The following is a 21,119-nucleotide window of genomic DNA, read 5'->3' on the forward strand; positions in this document are numbered from 1 at the left end:
TTCAGACAATTCATGAGCAACTACTCGCCTTTTGGATTCTCCAATATTTATGTTACACGGAGCAGATGTTAGTTGCTTTCATTGCAATGCAGGGCTGTTTCTGAAAGGTTACACAAGTAGAATAAATGCCAAGCTGCTGATCTGTTTCTCATTGCCAATCTGTTTTTCCTAATCAACAATCTGCTAAGAGAGGTTGTGGTACAAGAGCAGATGCACACTGTACAGGAGGACAATCTGGTTTCCTTTGTTGCATGGTGGGAGAGCAGGGCCTTTCAAGTTCTATTGGCAGTGATTATCTGGAGTGGAAATGAGACAGTAAGTGAAGTCCTAAAGTGGGGAAAGAGCAGCTTTTGCTATGGGAGAGCTATCAGGTGTTGAAGCTGGGAAACTTGTGCAAGCTCTGACTTGCATAACGGCAATCTATTCCACCTTTTGTTTCTTATCCATCAAGTAACCCAACTAACCTCAAAGCACACAGAGTGTGTTTCTGGTGAGGGTGGGCAATGTTCTTTGGCAAGTACAGGAATAGATATGTTTTTCAAAGTTACACGTGTTCAAGTAGCATTGTTCAAGTGAGACAAGGACAGTATTGAGGGGTGAGGGGCACAATGTGTGTTGGTTTGTTCTTTGCTGTTGTTGGAGTGCTCCCTTATAAAGGATGTGAGAATGCATTTGCTCCATCAGTCTGAGGAAAGGGTAGGGAGAGAGCAGGTAGCAAAGCTGGACTGAGCAGCTTTCAGTGCTAATGGTTATATTAACAGATGATAAGGCACACTCAAGTTTTAGGCCAGATCATCTTTCCCTCTCCTTTCTACAGGGTCCCTCTGGTCAGATAGTCTGGCTTGAATCAATACTGCTTTTGCTCAAGGGTATTCAAGGATTATAGTGGAAGCAAGCAGAGGTAAAGAGGTAGTAACAGGGCATGGCACATTGCTATGTGCTCTATTTGTTTCTTACAATCTAATTTTGAATGATCACACTGCAGCCTTTTCCCCCCACCTTTATGATTATGAATGAGAAATTGAAGAAAGGGGATAACAGAAAAAAAGCAGGCTTTTTTTTTTCTTGAGTTTGTTAATTAAAGGTAGAGCAACCTATGTGGGATGACATGGTCTTAATTGTTGCTAACCTTATTAAATATTTACAAAGCAAGGGCAGCCTCACATTTATAGCTCTTCTGTCTGGAAAACGAAAGTAAACTGATCGTTTTATAGAGGTGTCTTTATGCGTTGAAGAGAGTACTGGTGTTTTTCTCTAGGATGTGAGTATCTTCTGCATTTGTAAATGTTAGAAACTTAACTTTGATTTGGTCACTGTATTAAATGAAGTATTGTCCCTTTAATCTGTTGGGGAATGAAGACCCCAATAGGGTTCTGTGTGTTTGTTCATCCCTCTTAAAATTTAAAGAATATCTCCAAATCTTTTGATCAGGTATGCTTACATTGTCTTGAGCAGGCACTTGGGTCCCTTCCATATTAGAAGGATGGAAAAGAGCTGTGGTATTTAAAGACTGGAATAAAGTTTCTAATATGAGGCCTAAGGAGAAAGTCAAGAGATGAATATGGTATCTAGCTGATAAACTTAATAAAAAGATAGGAGAAAGTGATAATCTCACCAAGAGAGTGACAAATGTAATAGGAAACATAAATGGATGTTTAAGCTAGGAGGTTTCAAATATTCAAAGGATGTGCATTTTAACAATGGATGTGATCAACTTCTAAAATGAATCACTGACTATTGCTTTTTTCATCCTTGTCAAATCTGCCAGTTAAAATCAGATGCCTTTCTGGAAGGTTTGCTCTAGCTAATGAATCCTTAGGTTTACTCCAGGGATAATGAGATGGAAGGCAGACAAGAACTGGAGGCTTCTTCTAGCCCCAAAGCCTGCCAGGCTGGTTATCATGGCGTGCTGGCACGTAGCGTATCCAAGCACAGTGCCTCTGGAAGCTGCTTCTGCGACTCACTCCGAATTGTCCCTGTGGAGAGTGTTTATGCAGAATGGCTTCATGAGAAAGGACATGAAGAGATTCCACTAGTTAAATTGTAAAAGAATGAACGTGATTAAAGACAAAGACGGTTTATCCTAGGGACGATCACGGGCTAGGCAGCTGAGGAGAAATCAGTATGTGAAAAGACAGGGTATGTAGCTAAAGAAGAAATATGTATCTAGAGGCAAGGACGGCCTAAGGGAAAAGCAAGATGTGTAGCAAGGTGTAGACAAAGCTGCAAAGAAAAAGTATCCATAAGACTAACCACAAAGGTCAGATGAAGTAATGCCTAATTCACCAATCCTGAGCTTTACTTTTGCAATATGCATGAGCTTATTACTGATTGTATAAATGAGATGCTGTAACACCTAATAAACGAGGCTTGTTGACCATGATAGCATGAGACTTGTCTCCCGCGGTTACTTCCAACAAATGGTGACCCCGACGTGATAAGGAAAAAAGGGCGCCACGGGTGAAGAACTGCGTTGGGTTCGGGTCCGGATTTCACAGCCCGACGGACGACGAAAGAGCTAAAATTGGAGCTCCGCGTCTCGAGTGACCACACAGGTGGGCTCGACCGACACGTGCTGCCGAAGCCTGGAGGGCTGCAACGGTACCGACGTGAGTAAAAATGGACAGGCAAGCAGCATATAATTTATTTTCCGCTTTTCTTAGGCGGAGACAGTTTAAGGGGATAGACTTGGAAAAGGAACTCCCTAAGTTATTAGTGTATGGGTATGCTAAAGGGTTATTTCAGAATCTGCATTTAGTGCATGATCTTGCTGAATGGTGTAAATTTGGAGATGCAATTTTTCAGGGAATGATAGATGGGGAGAAAATGGCTAAAAAATGCAGGAAGTGGTGGCGTGTTGTTTATAATGATTTGTTGCAATATCAGGCAGAAAAGGAAGCGGTAGAGCAAGCTAGTGCTGTGCAGGGGAGGAATAAGAATTATAATGAATGGTCAGATTGCCCGGGGCCCCCTGCAGTGTCCACCGTAAAGTTGCCGCCGGCCGCCGAGCCTGCGTTGCCAGCGGCTGTGGAGCCGAGTGCCCCGTCTCCGTCTCCCTGCACGTCTGTATCAGACGAGCCGCCTGCATCGACCATGGCGCTACAGCCGGCCCCCTCGACCCCCCTTTGCAATGAGCCGCTCCCTGGGGCACAGAGTGACCTGGCGGAGGCCGTCGCGCGGGAGCGGAGGGGAGCTTGGGCTGCGCTGGCGCGGGATTGTTTAGAGACGGGAGACGGTGAGGGGTTGGAAGCGGTGCCACAGATGGTGCTGTCGGTGGGGTATTCGCCTAATGCTGCAGGCGGGACACAGGCTGCTATCAGTGCTTTAGATTGGAAGTTGTTGTCACAATTGCGGTCTACGGTCAGTCAGTTTGGAGTAAAAAGTGAGCCAGCGATACAGATACTGGATTATATCTGGAGTACTCAGGTTTTGTTGCCATCTGATTGTGGGGCTATAGCTAGGTTGATTTTTTCGCAGCACCAACAATTGCTATTTAATGCTTATTGGGAAGAGATGTGCCAACAGAGAGTTGCGATAGTTAGGCAGCCCGGAGATCCCTTGTATAATGTCACTGTTGAAGAACTTTTAGGGGTGGGTCCTTTCATCCGGACGGAGGCCCAGGCTTTATTAGGACCAGTTAAATGTAGAGAGTCAATGTATCTGGCCATGCAGGCTATGGATAAGATCAAGGCACCAGGTGGGTTGTCGTCTTATATGGGAATCCGGCAGGGAAGAAATAAGGATTTTGGAGCGTTCATAGATAAGGTAGCTGGAGCCATAGAGAAGGCTGGAGTACCAGAGTACATGAGGGAAATAATGCTAAAACATTGTGCACTTCAGAATTGTAATGCTACAGCTCGTGGCATTCTAAGTACTTTGAGGAGTAACTGGACAATAGAGGAGGCGTTAGACAGACTATCGAGCGTGCCCACGGGGGCTCAGGCTTTCATAGTTGAGGCTATTAAAGAGCTAGGGGCAGGATTAAAGGCACAGGCTGAGGCTTCTCAGAATCAAGTGTTAGCAGCCCTTGCACCCCTCCAAGCTGCAGTCGCTACAAGCCCACGCTCGCAGATCAGCTCCCTCATGAAATGTTTCCGTTGTGAAAAAACTGGCCACATCCGTCACGAGTGCCAAGCCACTGGGATTTGGTGCAGCAAGTGTCAATCCAACACCCACAACGCTGCTGTATGCTATAGGAAGTCGGGAAACGTGAGAAGCAGCGCACGAAAGAACAGCGGCCGCGCTCCGATACAAGCTGCCGTTCCCAGCCAGCGGCCGCCTGGCCCCCCGCACACGTCGCTCGTCGCGTTGTCGGTCTCTACAGCACCCCCGCCCTCTGCTTCGCCCACGTCGTTCTCTGCACCTCGCCATGCCACCCGTCCCTCGTCCTGCGCGGCTGTGTCTCTGCAGCCCGCGTGTAACGTGGTTAAAGACACGGATGGACTGAAACCAGGGGATTGTTATGACCCAGGTCCAGTAGATCCAGAAAGAGAATCGGACGCATTTCCTCCTGATGATACTTTGAAGGAAGCAGGAATGACAATTTTCCCTACAGCGTACTGTGATGTCTTAGAGCATTGCAGAGAAGAAACAATATTAAGGGGTGATGCTGACACGTTGCAAAGCTTTCCTAATCAGGTCTCCCATTTGGAATCCCTGCCTTGTGAGGCAGTGAAGGAGCTAAGGGAGTCAGTGAGAACATACAGAGTTCAGTCAGCCTTTACATACAATCTTTTGGTTACAAACAGTGACACTTACGCTATGACCCCTCACGATTGGAAAACTGTGTTAAGAATGATCCTATCTCCTATGCAATACACCGTGTTTGTGACTGAATATCAGCTACATAATTTGACTGATACCTCTTTGCCTCAGACTCGGACAAATCCATGTGGCACTGCACCTCTTCAACTGTGTCAGACAAATGTCACTCACATTCCTGAATTTGGCCGTCTAAAATATGCACATGTAACAATAGATATTCATTCTTCTTACGTATTTGCCACAGCACATACAGGTGAACACAGTCATGACACCCGTAAACACTGGTTATCTGCTTATGCCGCTATGGGAATCCCACATACTACAAAAACAGATAATGGGCCTGCATATACCTCTAAGGCCACTCAAACTTTCCTCCAAGAAAGGTGTGTTAAACATACTACAGCCATTGCTCATTCTCCCACTGGACAAGCTATCACTGATCACATTTATCAAACATTGAAATCCATTCTTATTAATAAACAAAAAAGGGGGAATATGGGAGGCACACTACAAGAAATATTATGTAAGGTTTTGCTTGTTTTGTTTGTGCTGAATTTTTTGAATCGTGTTCATAGAGATACAGCTTATGTGGATCGTCATTTTGAGGCTTCCCCAGTGCTAAAGGAACAGCCTATGGTTAATGTTTGGAACATGGCCACAGGACTTTGGGACTGTCCTCTACCACTGACAACTTGGGGTCGTGAATATGCTCTTATTTCCACAGGGACTGGCCCTATGTGGGTTCCAGCATGATATCTTCGGTCTCATCTGAAGGCAGAAAATAGCATCCAGCCTTTATAGTAATTGTAATTGTGTGTTTCTTACTTAGTGGTATTGCTTTGTAACTTGCTGTGTTATAGATAATATTAGTAATAGTTTGACATAGTGTGTGATTTTCTGTTTTACCAATGCAGTCTCAAGATTTAGAGTTTAAGGCATTAGCTAGGATGTTGTGTGCTTCTTCTATTTTAGTAATAGATCAGATGTGTATTAAACAGGATTTGATGTAATCAATGCTAGAATCTACAGGAATAGGTCTTTTAATGTTTTAGTACTGTTTGGTTATGATATTATTAGCCTATTAATTAGCTTTTCTTAATTTGCAAAGACAAAACCTGGAAAGGAATTCCAGACAAAGAGATGACCCTGTATCATATAACGGATACCTATTTTACATCCAATTAATTGGGATCTGAAAATATAACCATGCATCATTCTAGACAAAAGTGCACGCTAATAGAACTAAATTTGATAGTTTATTCTGTTTTCTAAGCAGGTGTTCCACTTGGGCTCTATATCACGCACTGGCCATGCGGATGTGGTGTACAACTGGAAGAAATCCTTCAGACCCTGAATGCAGGAGAGAATCTGTGATGGGTGAGAGAGGAAATGTGCACCTTGAAGCAGGGGACGCCCTGCTGGCACTACCTGTCGCATCCACCACCAACATGGCTTGCTGTTTCTCAAGGGTCAATAAGTATTAATGCCCCTAGTGATACTCTAGTACATTTGTCCTCTAAAATTGGTTCTATTTGACATGCTACTTCATAAAATTGCACAATCATTAATCAATTATTAGCCCGGATAACTCAGTTGGTAGAGCATGGTTATGAGCATCTTAAAAGCATTTATTGCACAAATTTTAGTGGTCATTAAAATCAATATATCAGAGTATATGAAAATTGAAGACTTTTCCTGATCAGTTACAGATTAACACAATGGGACCCTCACGGATTTATTTTTAGGTTGCAGAAACTTAGGTTGCAGTACAAACATGTTTGTTCTTTTTAGTAGGTTTAACAGTAATGTTGTTATGTTGTATTTGACTTGTCTCTTTTTTCACTTTTAGAGTATTGTCAATCGAGGTCTTGATTGAGTTATAATAGTTACGTTATTAATATAAGTAGTGTTGTTACTCTATAGGCAGAATCTTGGAATTGTTGTAATACAAGAAGAATTTTATGGAGCAGCAGCCATGGATCGAGATAAGGAGTTCACAGAGCAGCAACTATGGAGCAGGATAAAACTACATGAGAACTGATTGAACAAACGAACTGAATTGCTTGTTAAATATGATTAATCGGTCGTTGAACTGAGCCTTTTCATTTTAAAAGAAAACGGGGGAAATGTGGAGAGTGTTTATGCAGAATGGCTTCATGAGAAAGGACATGAAGAGATTCCACTAGTTAAATTGTAAAAGAATGAACGTGATTAAAGACAAAGACGGTTTATCCTAGGGACGATCACGGGCTAGGCAGCTGAGGAGAAATCAGTATGTGAAAAGACAGGGTATGTAGCTAAAGAAGAAATATGTATCTAGAGGCAAGGACGGCCTAAGGGAAAAGCAAGATGTGTAGCAAGGTGTAGACAAAGCTGCAAAGAAAAAGTATCCATAAGACTAACCACAAAGGTCAGATGAAGTAATGCCTAATTCACCAATCCTGAGCTTTACTTTTGCAATATGCATGAGCTTATTACTGATTGTATAAATGAGATGCTGTAACACCTAATAAACGAGGCTTGTTGACCATGATAGCATGAGACTTGTCTCCCGCGGTTACTTCCAACAGTCCCTACTTCCTTTTGGGCCTCTAAAATGAGCTTTGGGGATGTTCTGTCTGGAAGGGCAGCTGCCTTGTCTCTGTGGATTCCGAGGCAGGAGGTAGCTGGCTACATATTCACGTGCTATGTGTTGTTTGTGCAATCCCAGTAAAGCAGGCTCTTCTGGGAAGTGTCAGGTAAGTCCTGTGGTGAAAAGCCCAATGTACCACCAGAGGAAATGCGTGATTCATCCAGGGCGTTACCTGCATGCGTTTTGTCTGTGCTCCAGATGTCTTCTGGCATTTGGTTAGGGTGTGAAGAAGACTTCTTAGTGTACACCTGCACAGGAAGAAAGTCAAGTGTGTAGTTACAGGCAAAATAGATATTTTTGTTTTGTTTTAGCCAGTACAGTATGCTTCACTTGGGCAACTCAGAGGCATGGGTGAAGGGTGAATTTTAACATCTGCAAAGCACGGATTTCATAGGAAATGCAGTGTCTACTGTGGCAGCCACTCTTTGCTCGTGTGCTGTATTTGTATAGTCAGAATATCCTCTTGGATAAAAAAATAAAAGCGTGTTTGCATTGTGAAATAATTAGAACAAGCTACAAAAACCATAGTGGGGAAACAACTATTTAGTTTATCTACAAGGTTAAAAGAGATGAAGTCAGCTCCAGGAAGGGGTGTGCAATACTGACTGTAGCTGTGTAGCTACCTGATAGATCTCATCTCTAAGTTCTGAGATGTGATAAGTATTGCATATTTTGACTACCTTTAAAAACATTGGCCCCTAACAAGCCATTATTAGTGTAGACAAAGCAGTAATCATATGAGGCAAAATACAAAAGGAGCTGTGTTATCAGCATGTTGCTACAGCTGAATCCATGCCATATTTATTCTTTCTATAACTGGCTGTCTAAAAGGTAGTATTTTATCTGAGGAGATTGGTTCCTGGAGGACTTAGTGAATCCTCAAATGGTATGAAGCAATGTCTTGTCCTGTGCCTTTTGGTGTTAGAAGCTGTGACCATCTCTGAGCAGTCCCTTCCCTACACATTCTATTCTGTGCTTGGCCAAGCAAAAAAGGTTTTTCAGTCTGCAGCACCGAGCAGGTTTGGGAGGCCTGGGTTTAGGGGCATGGGTGTCCAGCACTGTTAAGCTGATGTACAGCAGAGCTTCACTGATCTGTGCTATTTTTTCTGTTTCTATACTGTATTTTGGTAAGCATCCAAGTAGTGAATGGATGCAGATATCAACTTCAGTTAGATGGCCTCTTACTAGTTTCTTTATAAAAAGTTGGTCATGTCTAAAGGCAAGTGGGAAGATATATAGGTAGAGCACTGCTAGCAGTGTAGATGTGGGCAGCCTCCAAGTATGCATATGAAAGCTTGCATATGCAAAGAAAGCAAAGCTTAATTTATGGAATAAAATAACTTTATTACTTTCAAAAGCAGCAGTAGCAACATGTTTGGAGTGTTTTCTGGTTGAAAGCCAGAACTGCAGTTTCTTTGATAAAAAGGGTTCTTTTTGAAACCTGAATTTAGTTGGCCATGCATTCATCATATCAACTTAGAACATGCACTATGAAGCAAGATGGGATTTTTCTTCTTCCTTGTATAGTCAAAATACCTTCTTGTTATCCCTGGTCTTTTGAGGAAGGTGCATCACGTTAATCATGATTTTCAAGTAGGTTAAGATCCTTAGTTTAACACTGAACTTAAACCCACAGGTGACTTATTTCGAAGCAGCTCAGTTTTATGTGCATATCTGTCAGCCTGGTTGGATTGGGAATACTGGAACTGCATCTTTAACTGTGTTTGTTGCTTGTTTAGATTTAATGCTGAACACGTAATAACAAGCATAGTTTATATTCTGTATTTTGCCATCCTCTAGCCAAAGAATTAACAAACTGAATTTTGAAGTATTATCAAAAGCTTGGCTATGTGCAAATCTATACCAAAGTTAGCTTTTGGGTGCAGAATTGCTTGCTGTCTGTCCCGTGTTGTCTTTTATTGTGCTGCTGCTCAAATGTGCTTACCCTGAGCTGGCTGACTGTTAGAGATGTGTGCAAGGAAAATGGTACGGGACTGCATCTATTTAGAGGAATTCTGCATGTTACAGACTGGTAACCAACATATGGAAGAGCTTGCAAAATGTAGATTATATCTTCAGAAATCCATTATGTTTTGTTCCCAGTGCCCTTGGTTAACTTGTACAAAGTGGGAGTGTATATTTTTTGTTAGGTGTGCGGCTACCTATTTTATGAAAGAAGGAATTCCAGGGCAGTCCCCTTTTCAGCTGAGTGCATATTGAGAAGTGAATTATTTGTCTGAAGTTGTAAGGATGTTTTGGAATTGATGCCAGTTTTACTCCTGCTTCACAGTCTCACCTTATGGAAAGTTAAGGTGATGGTGATGAAGAGAAGGGAAGGAGAAATGCTAAGAAAGCCGATACAGAAAGCTCAATATGTGTTTAAATATGTTAACAAAAATAAAGCTACTGAAATAGAAAGATAACCGCTCCTTTCCTGAAGTAAAAGCAGTGAGAAGATTGGTGGTGCCGCCCATATGCGGGTGTGTGTTTATGTAATGTGGGAAACATTTTCTTCAAAACTAAGAATAGTGGCTGAATGTTTGTCTGCTTAGCATCATCCTAGCGATGATGCAATTCTCAGCAAGACGTACTATAATGGTACAGGGAAGTTTCTATTTGCATAGTGGAACACAATGTTTTTTCCCTGGTTTCGGATCATTTTTAGAGCCAAGTGTCAGAACAGGTTCACATACTGTGCTGGAGTGTATTTGTCTGCTGCATATAATGCATCTTCAGTGTGCTGAGACAGCTCAAGGTGCAGGATGAATACGCATTGCTTGCTTTCACCTCCCCTGTAAGGAACCTCGAAGAGTACTGAAATACTTTGGGTAATGTGTATCACTTGATTGTGGATAAAATTGACAAGCATTTCTGCCCCACAGAAGGACTTAAATATTATCTTAGACAGCTCAGAGGAATTACTGGATGTTTTGAGAAGACTGGAGTTCTCCTTCCCCTTCTGCTGTCGTGGAGTCTTGCTTTCCTTTGTCACTTGCCTGCCCTTGCGTCCTAGCAGTAATGCTTCAATTTCAGCACCTTGTTCTGGTTAAAAGTAATTTTCATCAGACATTAAGAAAATAAAGATAAAAAAATCAGGGAAAAAGCCATACACAAAAAGCCCAAACAGATGGCTGTGCTGCATTCATGGTAGTTGTGTCCCTCAGGAGCTGAATAGGAATTACACTATGTGTTGTTATAACTCATTTATAATTCGGAAGATATTTCTATCGTAAGTAGACAGTCTCTTGTCCTCTCTAAGTTTCCAGGAGGACTTTCTTAACTAGAAATATTCTGATCCAAAAAAGGATATTTCAGATGTTTTGAAATAATATGATACCCTCAACTACTTGAATTATTTTTGTGTGGATAAGTGATTTTCCCCCCCCCCCCCCCCCCTCTTTGCCCCCCATATATCTTAACTTTTTTGGATGTTCTTTGGTATACCATTAGCATGATCTCACTCAGTGGCTGGCTTCATTTGCTCTTGGAGTAATGTTTGGAAACGAGTGTAATACAATCAGTATTAAACAGTGTAATACAAACAGTATTAAACAGTGATCCTACCAAAAGTTGCTTTTCAATCCATCAGTTACTTATTGAACCCGTGAGCTTCCAGCGTATGTTAGTGTGTGCCTAAACATTGACATAAGTGCACAGTAGCCTTGGCCTTCAGGTATGTTATCCTGTGACTTTAAGCCTGCCCTGAATTTCCAGAAGGGCTTTATATCAAGATAATTTGCTCACAGTAACTTTTGTGAAGTGCTTGAGGTTTTATACCAGCTTGTCACCTGCTTCAGGAATCTGAATTATTGCAGGTTTTCAGTCGAGTGCTTCATGGTGGTGTTTGGATGGCAGAAGCTGTTGCTGACCTCCTCTAGCTCTGCTCTGTTCTGGGATCATGAAATCAAATCAACTAGGATTCAGCATATGTTTTTGGAGTTGTATGTGGAATGCAAACGTGCTGATCTGGGTGTGAGCTGAGTTAATTCTGTGCTTTCTGGATTTTGTGGCCCTGCTTTCTAGTAGTAGCTAAGGAGTTATCCCGTGAGTGCCAGGAATCACAGTGAATAGTTTCTCCTGTTCAATCTCACATAATATAAGCTGTGTACTTCATATTTTATAATATATGCCTGGTGAAAAATCTCCTAGAGTAAATTTCACGCTTTTTTCCTGAATTGTTTTTTTGCCAATGCTGTCATCTAAATGTGACATTACTAGATAAAATCATTTGCTGTACTGAAGAGAAACCATTCTTAGCAGCAAGAAGGAAAGAAGCTTGTATTTCCTTAGCAGCTCTCCGTCAGTCTGGGAAAACTCGTCAAGTTCTTTCCCAGCATCTCCCCTTTTTCCTTCTGTGCCTTTCCCACTCAAGCATAGATAGTCCTGACCAATAACTGTGCTCACACAGATACCCTCCTTTCCTGTGCTGATTATACCTTCTACTCCTTAGTCTGGAGTTCTCTGCCAATTTGCAATTAAGGTTTTGTTTTCAGTTCCATATTTACCATAAGTCTGTGAAAACAGTAGTTGTGTTATAAAACTTACAGGGAGGCTTCTGTATGTGTGTAGCAAAAAGCTCTGAATGTGTTAAACTATCCCCAGGGAGAATATCTAAGCCAAGTTTTAGAAGTTTTGCTTCTGTAAGAAGCTGAAGGTCCAACATATTTGGGGCAGAGGAGGGGTGGAACAGGAGTCTTTCATTTTAGCTTTTCTTTATCAAATGCCCATTGCTCTCATCTTTCTCTGGAGCACAAATTTAAGCTTCAATTTTAGTGAAAGAAGATGAAATGAATAGTAAAATTGAAGGTGAAACTCTTAATTATTATCTATGGGAAGGAAGCAGTAGGGGCTACCATGTTATAAGTGAAGTACATCACCTTTCGCAGTGCGCTGTAAGCACTCCAGGCAGCCTAACCACAAGTACTGTTTTATGAGACTTTTGCCTCTGACTTCATCTGTGAAGTCCATGTCAAAAGGCAGCTTTTGGGGCAATCAGATTGATAAATGCATCGGCAGTGGCACACCTTCACTTGTTAGTGTTTCTTTCTCTTCACTACTGAAGGAATGAGGTTTCTTTCTCTCAGATGGATTTTGCCTGGCACTTGCCTCCAGTGTCACCCAGAGTTATTGCTAGGCTTTTGCCTTGCAAGCTGCATCCATTTGGAAGATAGTTTTGTGAGTGTGATAGATCGGAGCTGATTGTCTGCAAATATTTTCGAGTTTATTGTTCCTTTATACAGTCATGCTAAAGATATTGGCTCACAATCTGGTAGGAGGAAAGCTGTCTCTTAAGGCTGTGTCATTGTGGTGTTGTTTTTGGAATGAACTGTGTAACAAAGCTACATTGTAGGGACTGCTTCATGCATCACTGAAATGGGGTGCTATGCAATAGGCTCCATCAGCTTAGCACAGAAAGCTGAGAACATTCCCCGATGAAAACATGGAAACTTTAAGCAGAATGCAGTTATTTTGAAACTTGCCCAGGGTTCAGGTGTTTAAATTTTTAAAACAAATTATTTTTATAACAAGGTGAAGTTTTCAGTGATGTTCCAGCCCACGGTCTGGATCTGGTATTTCTTCTCAGCTCCAGGATAAATCACAAACTCAGATTCTGCGTGCTCCAATCTTACCTGGAAGAGCTGCACAGAAAATGTGTCCTGATGGTGTCTTTAGCAGGGCAGCCCGTCACTCAGGAGGGGTTAATTCATGACGGCCGGCTGGAATGCAGGTGATAAAAATCCACTCTGCCCTCTATCTTGCATCATTTCTCCACTGTGTTGTCTGAGCACGAGCATCACATTCTTTCTTAATGGCTCTTGGGTGCTTGTTCAGTGCTGGTAAAGCTGATTGTCTCCCGCTGAGCTGCTCTTAATGCTGTTTCCTTCAACACTATTATGTCTTTAGTTCTCATCTTTGTTTTTCTTTTCTTTTTTTCTTAATGAACCTGCGTTAACTTGATGTTTGAAGGGATTTCAGAACAATAGGTGTATCTACACGTGTGCCAGAAATGCAGTGCCAATGAGATCGGGGTTTTTCTGTTTGGTACATACAGCAGAAATCACTTTCTTTTTTTTTTCTTCTATAATCTTATTTCTGTTGATCTGAGCCCTCTATTCTTCTTGTGTTGTGCACCCTTTCCAAAACGCCATCGTATAAACTTGTAGCAGTTCCTGGTGAAGCTTTACCATTATTTTGAGGTGTTTGGTGTTCTTGCTGCAGGGGTTGATTTTTCTCAGGTTAGAGATTAGGTGAGAATATCGTGTGCCATTTTTCCTCTCTGCCTGTTGCAGGAAAAGCCCCACACCACTGGCAAGGCCAAAGGTGGTGTTTGCAGGATGAGACAAAGGCTTGCCATGGAACCAGAGCTGTCAATAAAGCAGCAGGTGTAGGCACCATGGCACTTCTAAATATGCTTCTCTTAAACTCAATCTGTTATGCACAAACATTCTGAACTGTGTGTGGCCTCTGTGATAAGGCAGTACTGTGTGGTCAGGAAGAGCCATTTCTCATGCCATTATCTCAAGAATGGAGCTGAAGGTACGCCCTCAAAATCTAGTCCTATTCCCCCTCCACTATGACCATCTCCAGTCTACTTTTTGAGACTGAGTTGATATGGATTTTGGACAGGAGACAGGCTGAAATTGATGTCTTTGTGTGTACGGAGCAGAGCTTCTCGTCCTGTTTTTGCTGCTGTGAGAGCATTATGGAGCAGAGAGCAAATATAATCTTGGTATAAATATTGCTTACTTAGAGGATAACATGTTTTCATTGCTAATTTTGAGTGGTTCCAGAGTACTGGGGATGCAAGGTAAGTGGGAAATGTGTTTGGCTGTGTAGTAGCAGAGCACACTGAAGTCCAGCAGAAGGACCAATTAGCCAGCAGTGTTTAAACACTATGTCACGTAGGGACGCGCAATATATTTCACATTAATTTAAAACAGAACTTTGCAATCTGATGTTGTAAAGCCTCATTTTTTATATATAGATGCTAAGTTGTACTTGAAGCAAAACAATGGTTGATTTCTCCACTGCCCTCAACATTTTTTGCCTGTCTGGGTTGATACAACACACTTTCTTTTCAGGCCGGCCCTCTGGATACTAGTATCCGTCTTTGTGGCTGCTTTCCACTTAATTTTTATGGAAGCCTAAAGGGGGCAAATAAATATATGATGGTTCAACTGTTGCTTATAAAACCAGTTTAAATACAAAACATTATTCATAACGTTTCTAAATGCCATTCCTTGACTTGGTAGTTAGCTCAGGCTTTGACAAGAAGTTTGAGTGGCATTGACTGCAAAGCTCTCTTTCTGGTCCTGACAATGTTGGGATCAGTGCAGAAAATTTCCCATGGGTGTATGTGCTCTGAGTGTGTATATTCATGTGTAAATGCTGCATGTCCATATTAGCTCACCAGGGCTGGATGGCGATGTTGCTGTTCTGCAGTTGGAGCAGCTGGTACCCACAGGTATCTCTGGTAACGTGTTCCTGGTGACTTCAGTGCACTCTGGGTGATCTTTGAAGCCTGTGTGGTGGGCACATGGTGTCTAGGAAGCTCTTTGCTGCTGTGGAAGCCTGATTTGTATCCAGGGCTGGGCCCAGCAGTTGCTATGGGCAGGGGTGTTGAGGAAGCAAGTGAAAAAGCAGCTACTGATGGATGCAAATAGGCAGAATATTGGGTAGCTGTAAGGCACACCATTGAGGAAATGCAGATATGCTCCCTTTGGAGTATGTGTACATAGAGATTGTACTGATGATTGCATTCAAGTAAATGCACTGCTTTTAGATAGAGTATTGCTCTTTCTGGATGCAGCAGCTTTCAAGTAAACCTATTTCTGTCTGTGCATATGCTCTGAATCCTACTAAAATGTGAGAATCCACGCTGCACATGTTTTAAATTACAGTGTGTTGATGCCTTATAAATAAAGCATACGTGCTTAAGTTGTGCTTCCTAAAATAATTTTGTTTAATTTGTATTGTTTTGGAGCATTTAAAATTGACTTTGAGATTCTGGGTTTCCCCACAACTTGTGTAAAGTCTGGCAATACAGCTGATCCCCAGAGGGGTACCTCTTGTATGAATGGAGGAGCTGATAGGTGGAGGAAGGGCTAAGAGGGGGTTGTATGGGTAAGGAAAGTATATGTTCGATGCAGAAGCCAGCAAAGCAGAGAAGTGGGTCATTTATCTAGGTCAAAGTGGGAAGATAGCTTTAAAAACTTGCTTTCAGTTGGTCTTTTGGTCCTAATGGCAGAGTATCTGTCCCTGAACTCGGGCCCCCATGCGAGATTGCAGCTCCACCTCTGCAGTATGTGTGCAGCCTTCAGTCACAGAGGCCAGCGTTCCCAGTACAGCACTGCAGGGCTGTATTTATTTTGGTTTGACCTCTGGATTTTTCTTTAATTTACTTTGGAGAGACGGGCTTTCATTAAAACTTAAGCTGCTTTATGTCACAGGTTTGTTGTTTTTAAGATGGTTTTTTTTCCACAAACAGAATTCTCTTTGTGCGGATTTCACTGGGGACCAAATAGGTGGCAGCTTCCCTCCTGGCAGGTGTTCTCCCTCTGTGTGCCAGCACCGCTGCCTGTGGTGTTATCGTCACAAGCTGGTGTTACTCTGGGAGAAGACTGGGTGGGCGCTGGATTTTTCAGAGGCTGGATAATCTGTGTGAAGCTCTCAGGATTGTGGAGCAGAAAGCTGAGCTCTGTTCTCTGAGCTGCAGCCTTTCTGTGCCTATCAGCGAAGCCATTAAAACCCTTTCTTAGATAGGCTGTTTGGACAGTGGGGATGAAAATACCTCCTCCGTGAGGGCACAGATGCTTGGCCTTCATGTGTGACTAAAAGGCAGCAAAATACTGCTGCCTGTGTAGGTGCTTTGGGACAGAGTAGCGCCGATTTCTCTAAGTTGCATCATGTGGCTGTAGTTTGGCCTTGTGCAAGTAGCAGCTGTGCTCCTGGCTGAGCTGAGCAAGCAGAGCTGCTGCTGGTGGCAGTAATGGCATTGTTTGTGCTGCACTCAATTGGAGATGTCTGTTGGCCTTCTGCTTTTACAGGTGGTGCCAGTTTAGCAAATTAAGAGTTTTCTCCCAGGGCGTTTGGTGTTGCAGGTGTGGCAAAATTGGCTGGACAACTTCGCAGATATTTCCCAGTCAGCAATGCATTCCTGATTGTATGTCCGTGCAGTTCTCTTACTGCTCTCCTTAAAAAGGAGATTGTTATAAGGCAGTGATTTTCCTCTGCATGGCTGGGGAGAGGGACAGAGGTGACCTTTAAGGTCCCATCCAAGCCCAGCTGTTCAGTGTCCTGGGTCAGTTTTACTGCTCCAGAATGAGCGGCGCCCTCGGGACTATTTGTTCTGGGCTGTGTCGCACCGAACCCGTTCCAGTTCTGTTACAAAGCCCCATCGCGGAGCCGTGGGCACAGCTGCCTGCCGGACACGTGTGCGCCGGAGGATGTTCGGTCTGTGCGTATGGGAAACCTCGTGGTAAGCGTACGACTGTCGGTGGGGCGGCACCGCGAACCCGGCTGCGGGCACGGCCGGGTGCTGTGGCCCGACTGGAGGCGGAGCGGGGCGGGCCGGGCGGAGCAGCCGCCCCCCGCTGCCCATTGACGGGGCGGAGCGGCCGGGGAGAGCGGCGAGAGGCCGCGGTGCGCCGAGTCGTGCCCCGCGGCGCCCCGCTCCGTCGGACCATGGTCGGGGATCAGTGCAGCCTGCCCGCCGAACGGCCCGTCCACGCGCAGAGCCCCAAGGCTGGACTGAGCTGCAAGATGGTGCTGCAGGCGGTGGGCAAGGTGCTGCGGTAAGGAGGGCTCGGGGAGGAGGAAGGGCAGCGGGAGGCGTGCGCCGCGGATTAGAGTTAAGGTGCCGCTCTAACGCGGAGCCCTGGGCTCCCGTCGGGTCCTGCGCTGCAGCTGGGTGTGGAAGTTGGAGTAGCAGTAGCTGCTCGGGTAGAGACCCTTGTCCGCCTACAGTGCGGCGAGCCGGGGTTGTTTCTGCTTCCCGAGAGCCTGGCTTTGTGGGTGCAGTCAGACAGACCTGGTTCTCAGGCGTCTGACCGAGGCTCCGCACGTGCTTTGGCATGCCTCGAGCAGGAATGTCGTATAAGATGAGGGGAAAAAATTGCTCATGAGGCTCAGTAGTTTTGTGAACAGTGAGACGTGTATGACTGCTGAGACCAAAACCAGACTCTTTGGCAGAGGACACGCAGTAATATGATTCAGAGGAGTTCAAACCCGTCCCGGTTTGCAGGGAAAAACGTCACCGCAAACATTAGGATTAGTAGCCTTGCTCTTCAACAACTGCAGCTTTTTATTTTGGCTAAATGCGGTTGGATATTTTCTCGGCTGGATGAAGAATGGCGGTGCTGCTCCAAAAAGGAGCCTTGTTCTTCCAGCGTAACTTTATTTGGCAAGCTTTCATTTGTCCCCGTTCCTACTACTGGTTGCCAATTGTTAAATGTTTGTCAACAGAAACATTATCCCTCTCTTCCTCTGACTCATGCCTTCTCTCCCTGGACGGGTTTGGGGAGCCTTTATTAAGGCTGGGATGGAACTCCCGTGTAAATGGGGCACGTTCACTGGCACAGGCAGCTCGATAAGAACCACTCAGCTGCTTTTCAAGAAGTGCTGCGTTACACTCAGGCTTTTTCTGTAAAAACATAAATACATTCCTTCCTGTGGAAAACATTAGTTTATGGAACTCGGGTTTCTTTCTCAGCATTTAACAAGGTTAACATCAATTCTTGGTATTTTTGGGGGGTTAACACCACTCAGTATGGTGTTAGGCAGCTGGTCATGTCATAAAATCCCTTGGCCAGCAGCTTGCTATTCATGCTGGGAGCCTTTTGAAGTTCTTGGTAGCTGCTCTGTTGGCAGCAGTCCCAGATGTAAATAGATGGGTGCCTCTGCAGGGAAGTAGTGCCAAGGCTTTTGTTTGGTATCCCTGGCAGTTTATCATAAAGAGTAGGTAACTTCCTGTGACTTGAGCAGCGGGGCAGATCTATGTGTGCTCAGTGTGTGCTTTTCCATAAAGCATAACAAAAGCTCTTCCTTTCTCCTGCAACTGGACTACGTGCAGAACTTGCACGTAACTTTATTTGCTTTTTCTTCGTGATGTTTCTTTACTTTTCTTCGTGATGTTTCTTTACTACACACGCTATAAAACTATAGCGAAAGCAGGAAAAAGTTGCTGTTGTACATGAGATATTTTGGATGTGGAATTAACAACAAACACGTGCTGCAGCTGTGACTGGATAGAGGTGATTTGGGTTTTGTTTGTTCCCTTGTGTCTCTTCCTTCTGAGTTATCTCGTTTTTGAGTTCAGAAGTGTGAAGTAACAAACTTACTTTAGATGTCAGAATGGTTGTCTTAGTTCTTTTCTTGCGAAAACACGTGACTTTGTGTGTGTTGTTTCATTTTCCTTTCAGCTTTTGTTCTGTTGAAATAGAAACTCGTCTTCTTCTAAGAGCTCAGAGAGGAGTCCAGTAACTGGTCAGGATCTGGCGTAAATGCCAAGTCACCAAAGTGTCCTTACTGCAAAAATCAGGTGCTTAAAGTGGGAGGCCCACAGTGGTAGAAGGGGGAACCATATGGGACCTGGTTTAAGTTAAAAATGGTGCCAGTTGTGGAGGGTTTTCTTGAACGTAGGCATCCATCGCTGAGCTTTGAGTGTTTTAGTGCTGGTAGAAAAGGACACTTGAACATGACTGGTTGCAGGGGTGCGTTGCCAGCCTGGCACTCTTGTTGGTATAGATACTGTAGGTGTATGGAGTGAAGTAAGATGAGTCCTACCCTCGTTGGAATGGCTGACCGTCTATTCCAGAGTGAGTGCAGGACAATTAAATCCAACTTTTCAGCCCACTCCTCTGAAATGCTGCTTGCTGGGTTTCCTCTTATCTGTGCAGAAGGTGAATCAATGCGAAATTTTGGGTGAAGCCACTTTTCTGGTGTTGATCAGGCCTTACCATGGCATGGGGATGAGATTGGAGATGTCCTGCTTGTGCATAGTGTGATGTTATGAACATTCTACTGTGCTTTAGTCTTGAGAACCATCGCTGTCACCTCCCCCGCACACTGCACCTTTACTCCCCAGGCCACCGAGCACTTGTACAGCATCACACCTGGGAAAGGACAGAGCTCCCAGCTTCTCTCTGGCTTCTCTGCTTCTGCCTCCCTGAGGACTTACTGGTTGGCAATTAGAAGGCTCAGTTATCCTGCGAGATACTGAAGCAGTACAACTTTCCTCTGCAACATTCCCTGTGTATAACAGTTAAGTGAGCTGTGGATGCCTGTAAATGATGTGCCCTCTGGAAGCTTTCAGTATTCCTGTTCTCGCTGCTTGGTGATGTGGGCTGTGGTCCCTCTGGTTGCTGCTGCCAAGTAGTGCCTGCGTCACACCAGGAGTAAGAGCTGCCAAAGGAAAAACGGGTTCTGGGAGGGAAAGCGGAGGGGATTCATTCACGAGAAGCAGCAGCCGATGTGAGCACCTGAGAGGTGATAAAAAGAGCGTGGGGAAAGACAACTGAACCAGAAAGGGCAAAAAACGTAACAAAAGCAGCAGCTGTGCTCTCAGCCTTTCTCATTAATTTTTTATGAAAGCAACTGTTAGGTTTGTTACTCTTTTAAATTATTAGTGATTCAACTATGAAGAACTTTGGAGATGCGAATATCTTTCATCATACGGGCCAGCAAACTGTGTTTAACATTTAAGGGATGGAACCAAGACTCTGTGCTTCTGATGATTTAAAAGAAAAATTAGAATACCATTGGAAAAGTGCCATCTCCCCTTTTAAATTAATCACAGCGCAGCTGAGATGAAGTTGTGTGTTCCTTAGCCCAGTGCTTAATTAGGGCTTTCATTTCAGTTCAGATGTTTTTGAAATACGTTGCTCTCATTTTTTCCCCTCTCCTGTAATGAACTTTGTGTAATTTTTTTTTTTAGCCAGTGGTTGGAGGGGGGGGGGGGGGGGAGGGGGAAGAAGCAAAACACACTGAAAGGGATGCAGTTGTTGTGTGTTTTTTTTTTCCCCTACAAGTTGGTTGTTCTAGGGACAGACAGAGGGGGGTGGGGGAGCAATGTAGAAACCCTGAATATTGTTCTGCTTTTAAAAACTGCTGATGACCATGCAGAATTGTGCTTTTTACCGGCCTTGAACAGCAGAATTGGAAGGCAAAGCTCAGCTGCAGGAGGCGTCTCCCCTTCTTGGTCCCCACAGGTAACTGAGCTGGCCATGAGAACTGGCATGGGGACATGAGGACGTGGTTTGCACTGCCAGTGTCAGAGGTAGAGTCCTGGTTCAGGTGCAGCTCAGAAGTGCAGCATTTGCTGTGTTGCAGCACTGCAAGTCCTGCATGGGTGAATGTCAGGAAATACTTAGCATGCATCTTCATTGTCAGTGCTTATCCTTTCCAAGCTCCAGTGAAAACTAGTCCCTCTGGGACAGCTGACAATAACTGGGGATATGGTGTTGCAAAGGAGGAGTAATGCAGGCTATGGAGTTGATACCATTGTCTAATCGCTTCTGATGAAGTATGGTGCTTTTTGTATGTACATATAGTCCAGGATGAGTGTGGGAATAGATAACTCCTTTCTCCAGAGGGAGCCTTCTGTCTTACAGTGATGTTCAGGGATTGATTTGGGAACCAAAGTACAAGACAAAGCTGTTTCTGTGTAGGCATGCCTACTGTGGGCAGTACTAATGAAGTGGAATTTTTGCAGTCACTTTCCAAG

At 44.0% G+C, this 21,119-nt stretch overlaps 1 protein-coding gene across 13 annotated transcripts in view; it reads left to right on the top strand.

Annotated features, from left to right (window-relative positions):
• The window catches only part of MOB2 (MOB kinase activator 2), a 112,200-nt gene that overhangs the window by 64,433 nt on the left and 26,648 nt on the right, over positions 1–21,119 (top strand). Inside the window, exon 1 of one of the 13 annotated variants that reach the window (XM_015863838.2) lies at positions 16,365–16,874. The exons of 9 other annotated variants lie outside the window; for them this stretch is intronic. In XM_015863838.2, coding sequence (XP_015719324.1) covers positions 16,843–16,874 — 32 coding nt within the window. In that variant the 5' untranslated portion in view covers positions 16,365–16,842. Of the gene's footprint in view, positions 1–16,364; positions 16,875–16,995; positions 17,191–19,486; positions 19,883–21,119 lie in introns of those variants that run through there. 3 more of the 13 variants (XM_015863834.3, XM_085548387.1, XM_085548392.1) reach the window with 3 other exon arrangements.

The sequence above is a fragment of the Coturnix japonica genome, chromosome 5, assembly GCF_054131305.1.
Source record: "Coturnix japonica strain WE chromosome 5, WE-NBRP24, whole genome shotgun sequence".
Classification (NCBI taxonomy): Eukaryota; Metazoa; Chordata; class Aves; order Galliformes; family Phasianidae; genus Coturnix; species Coturnix japonica.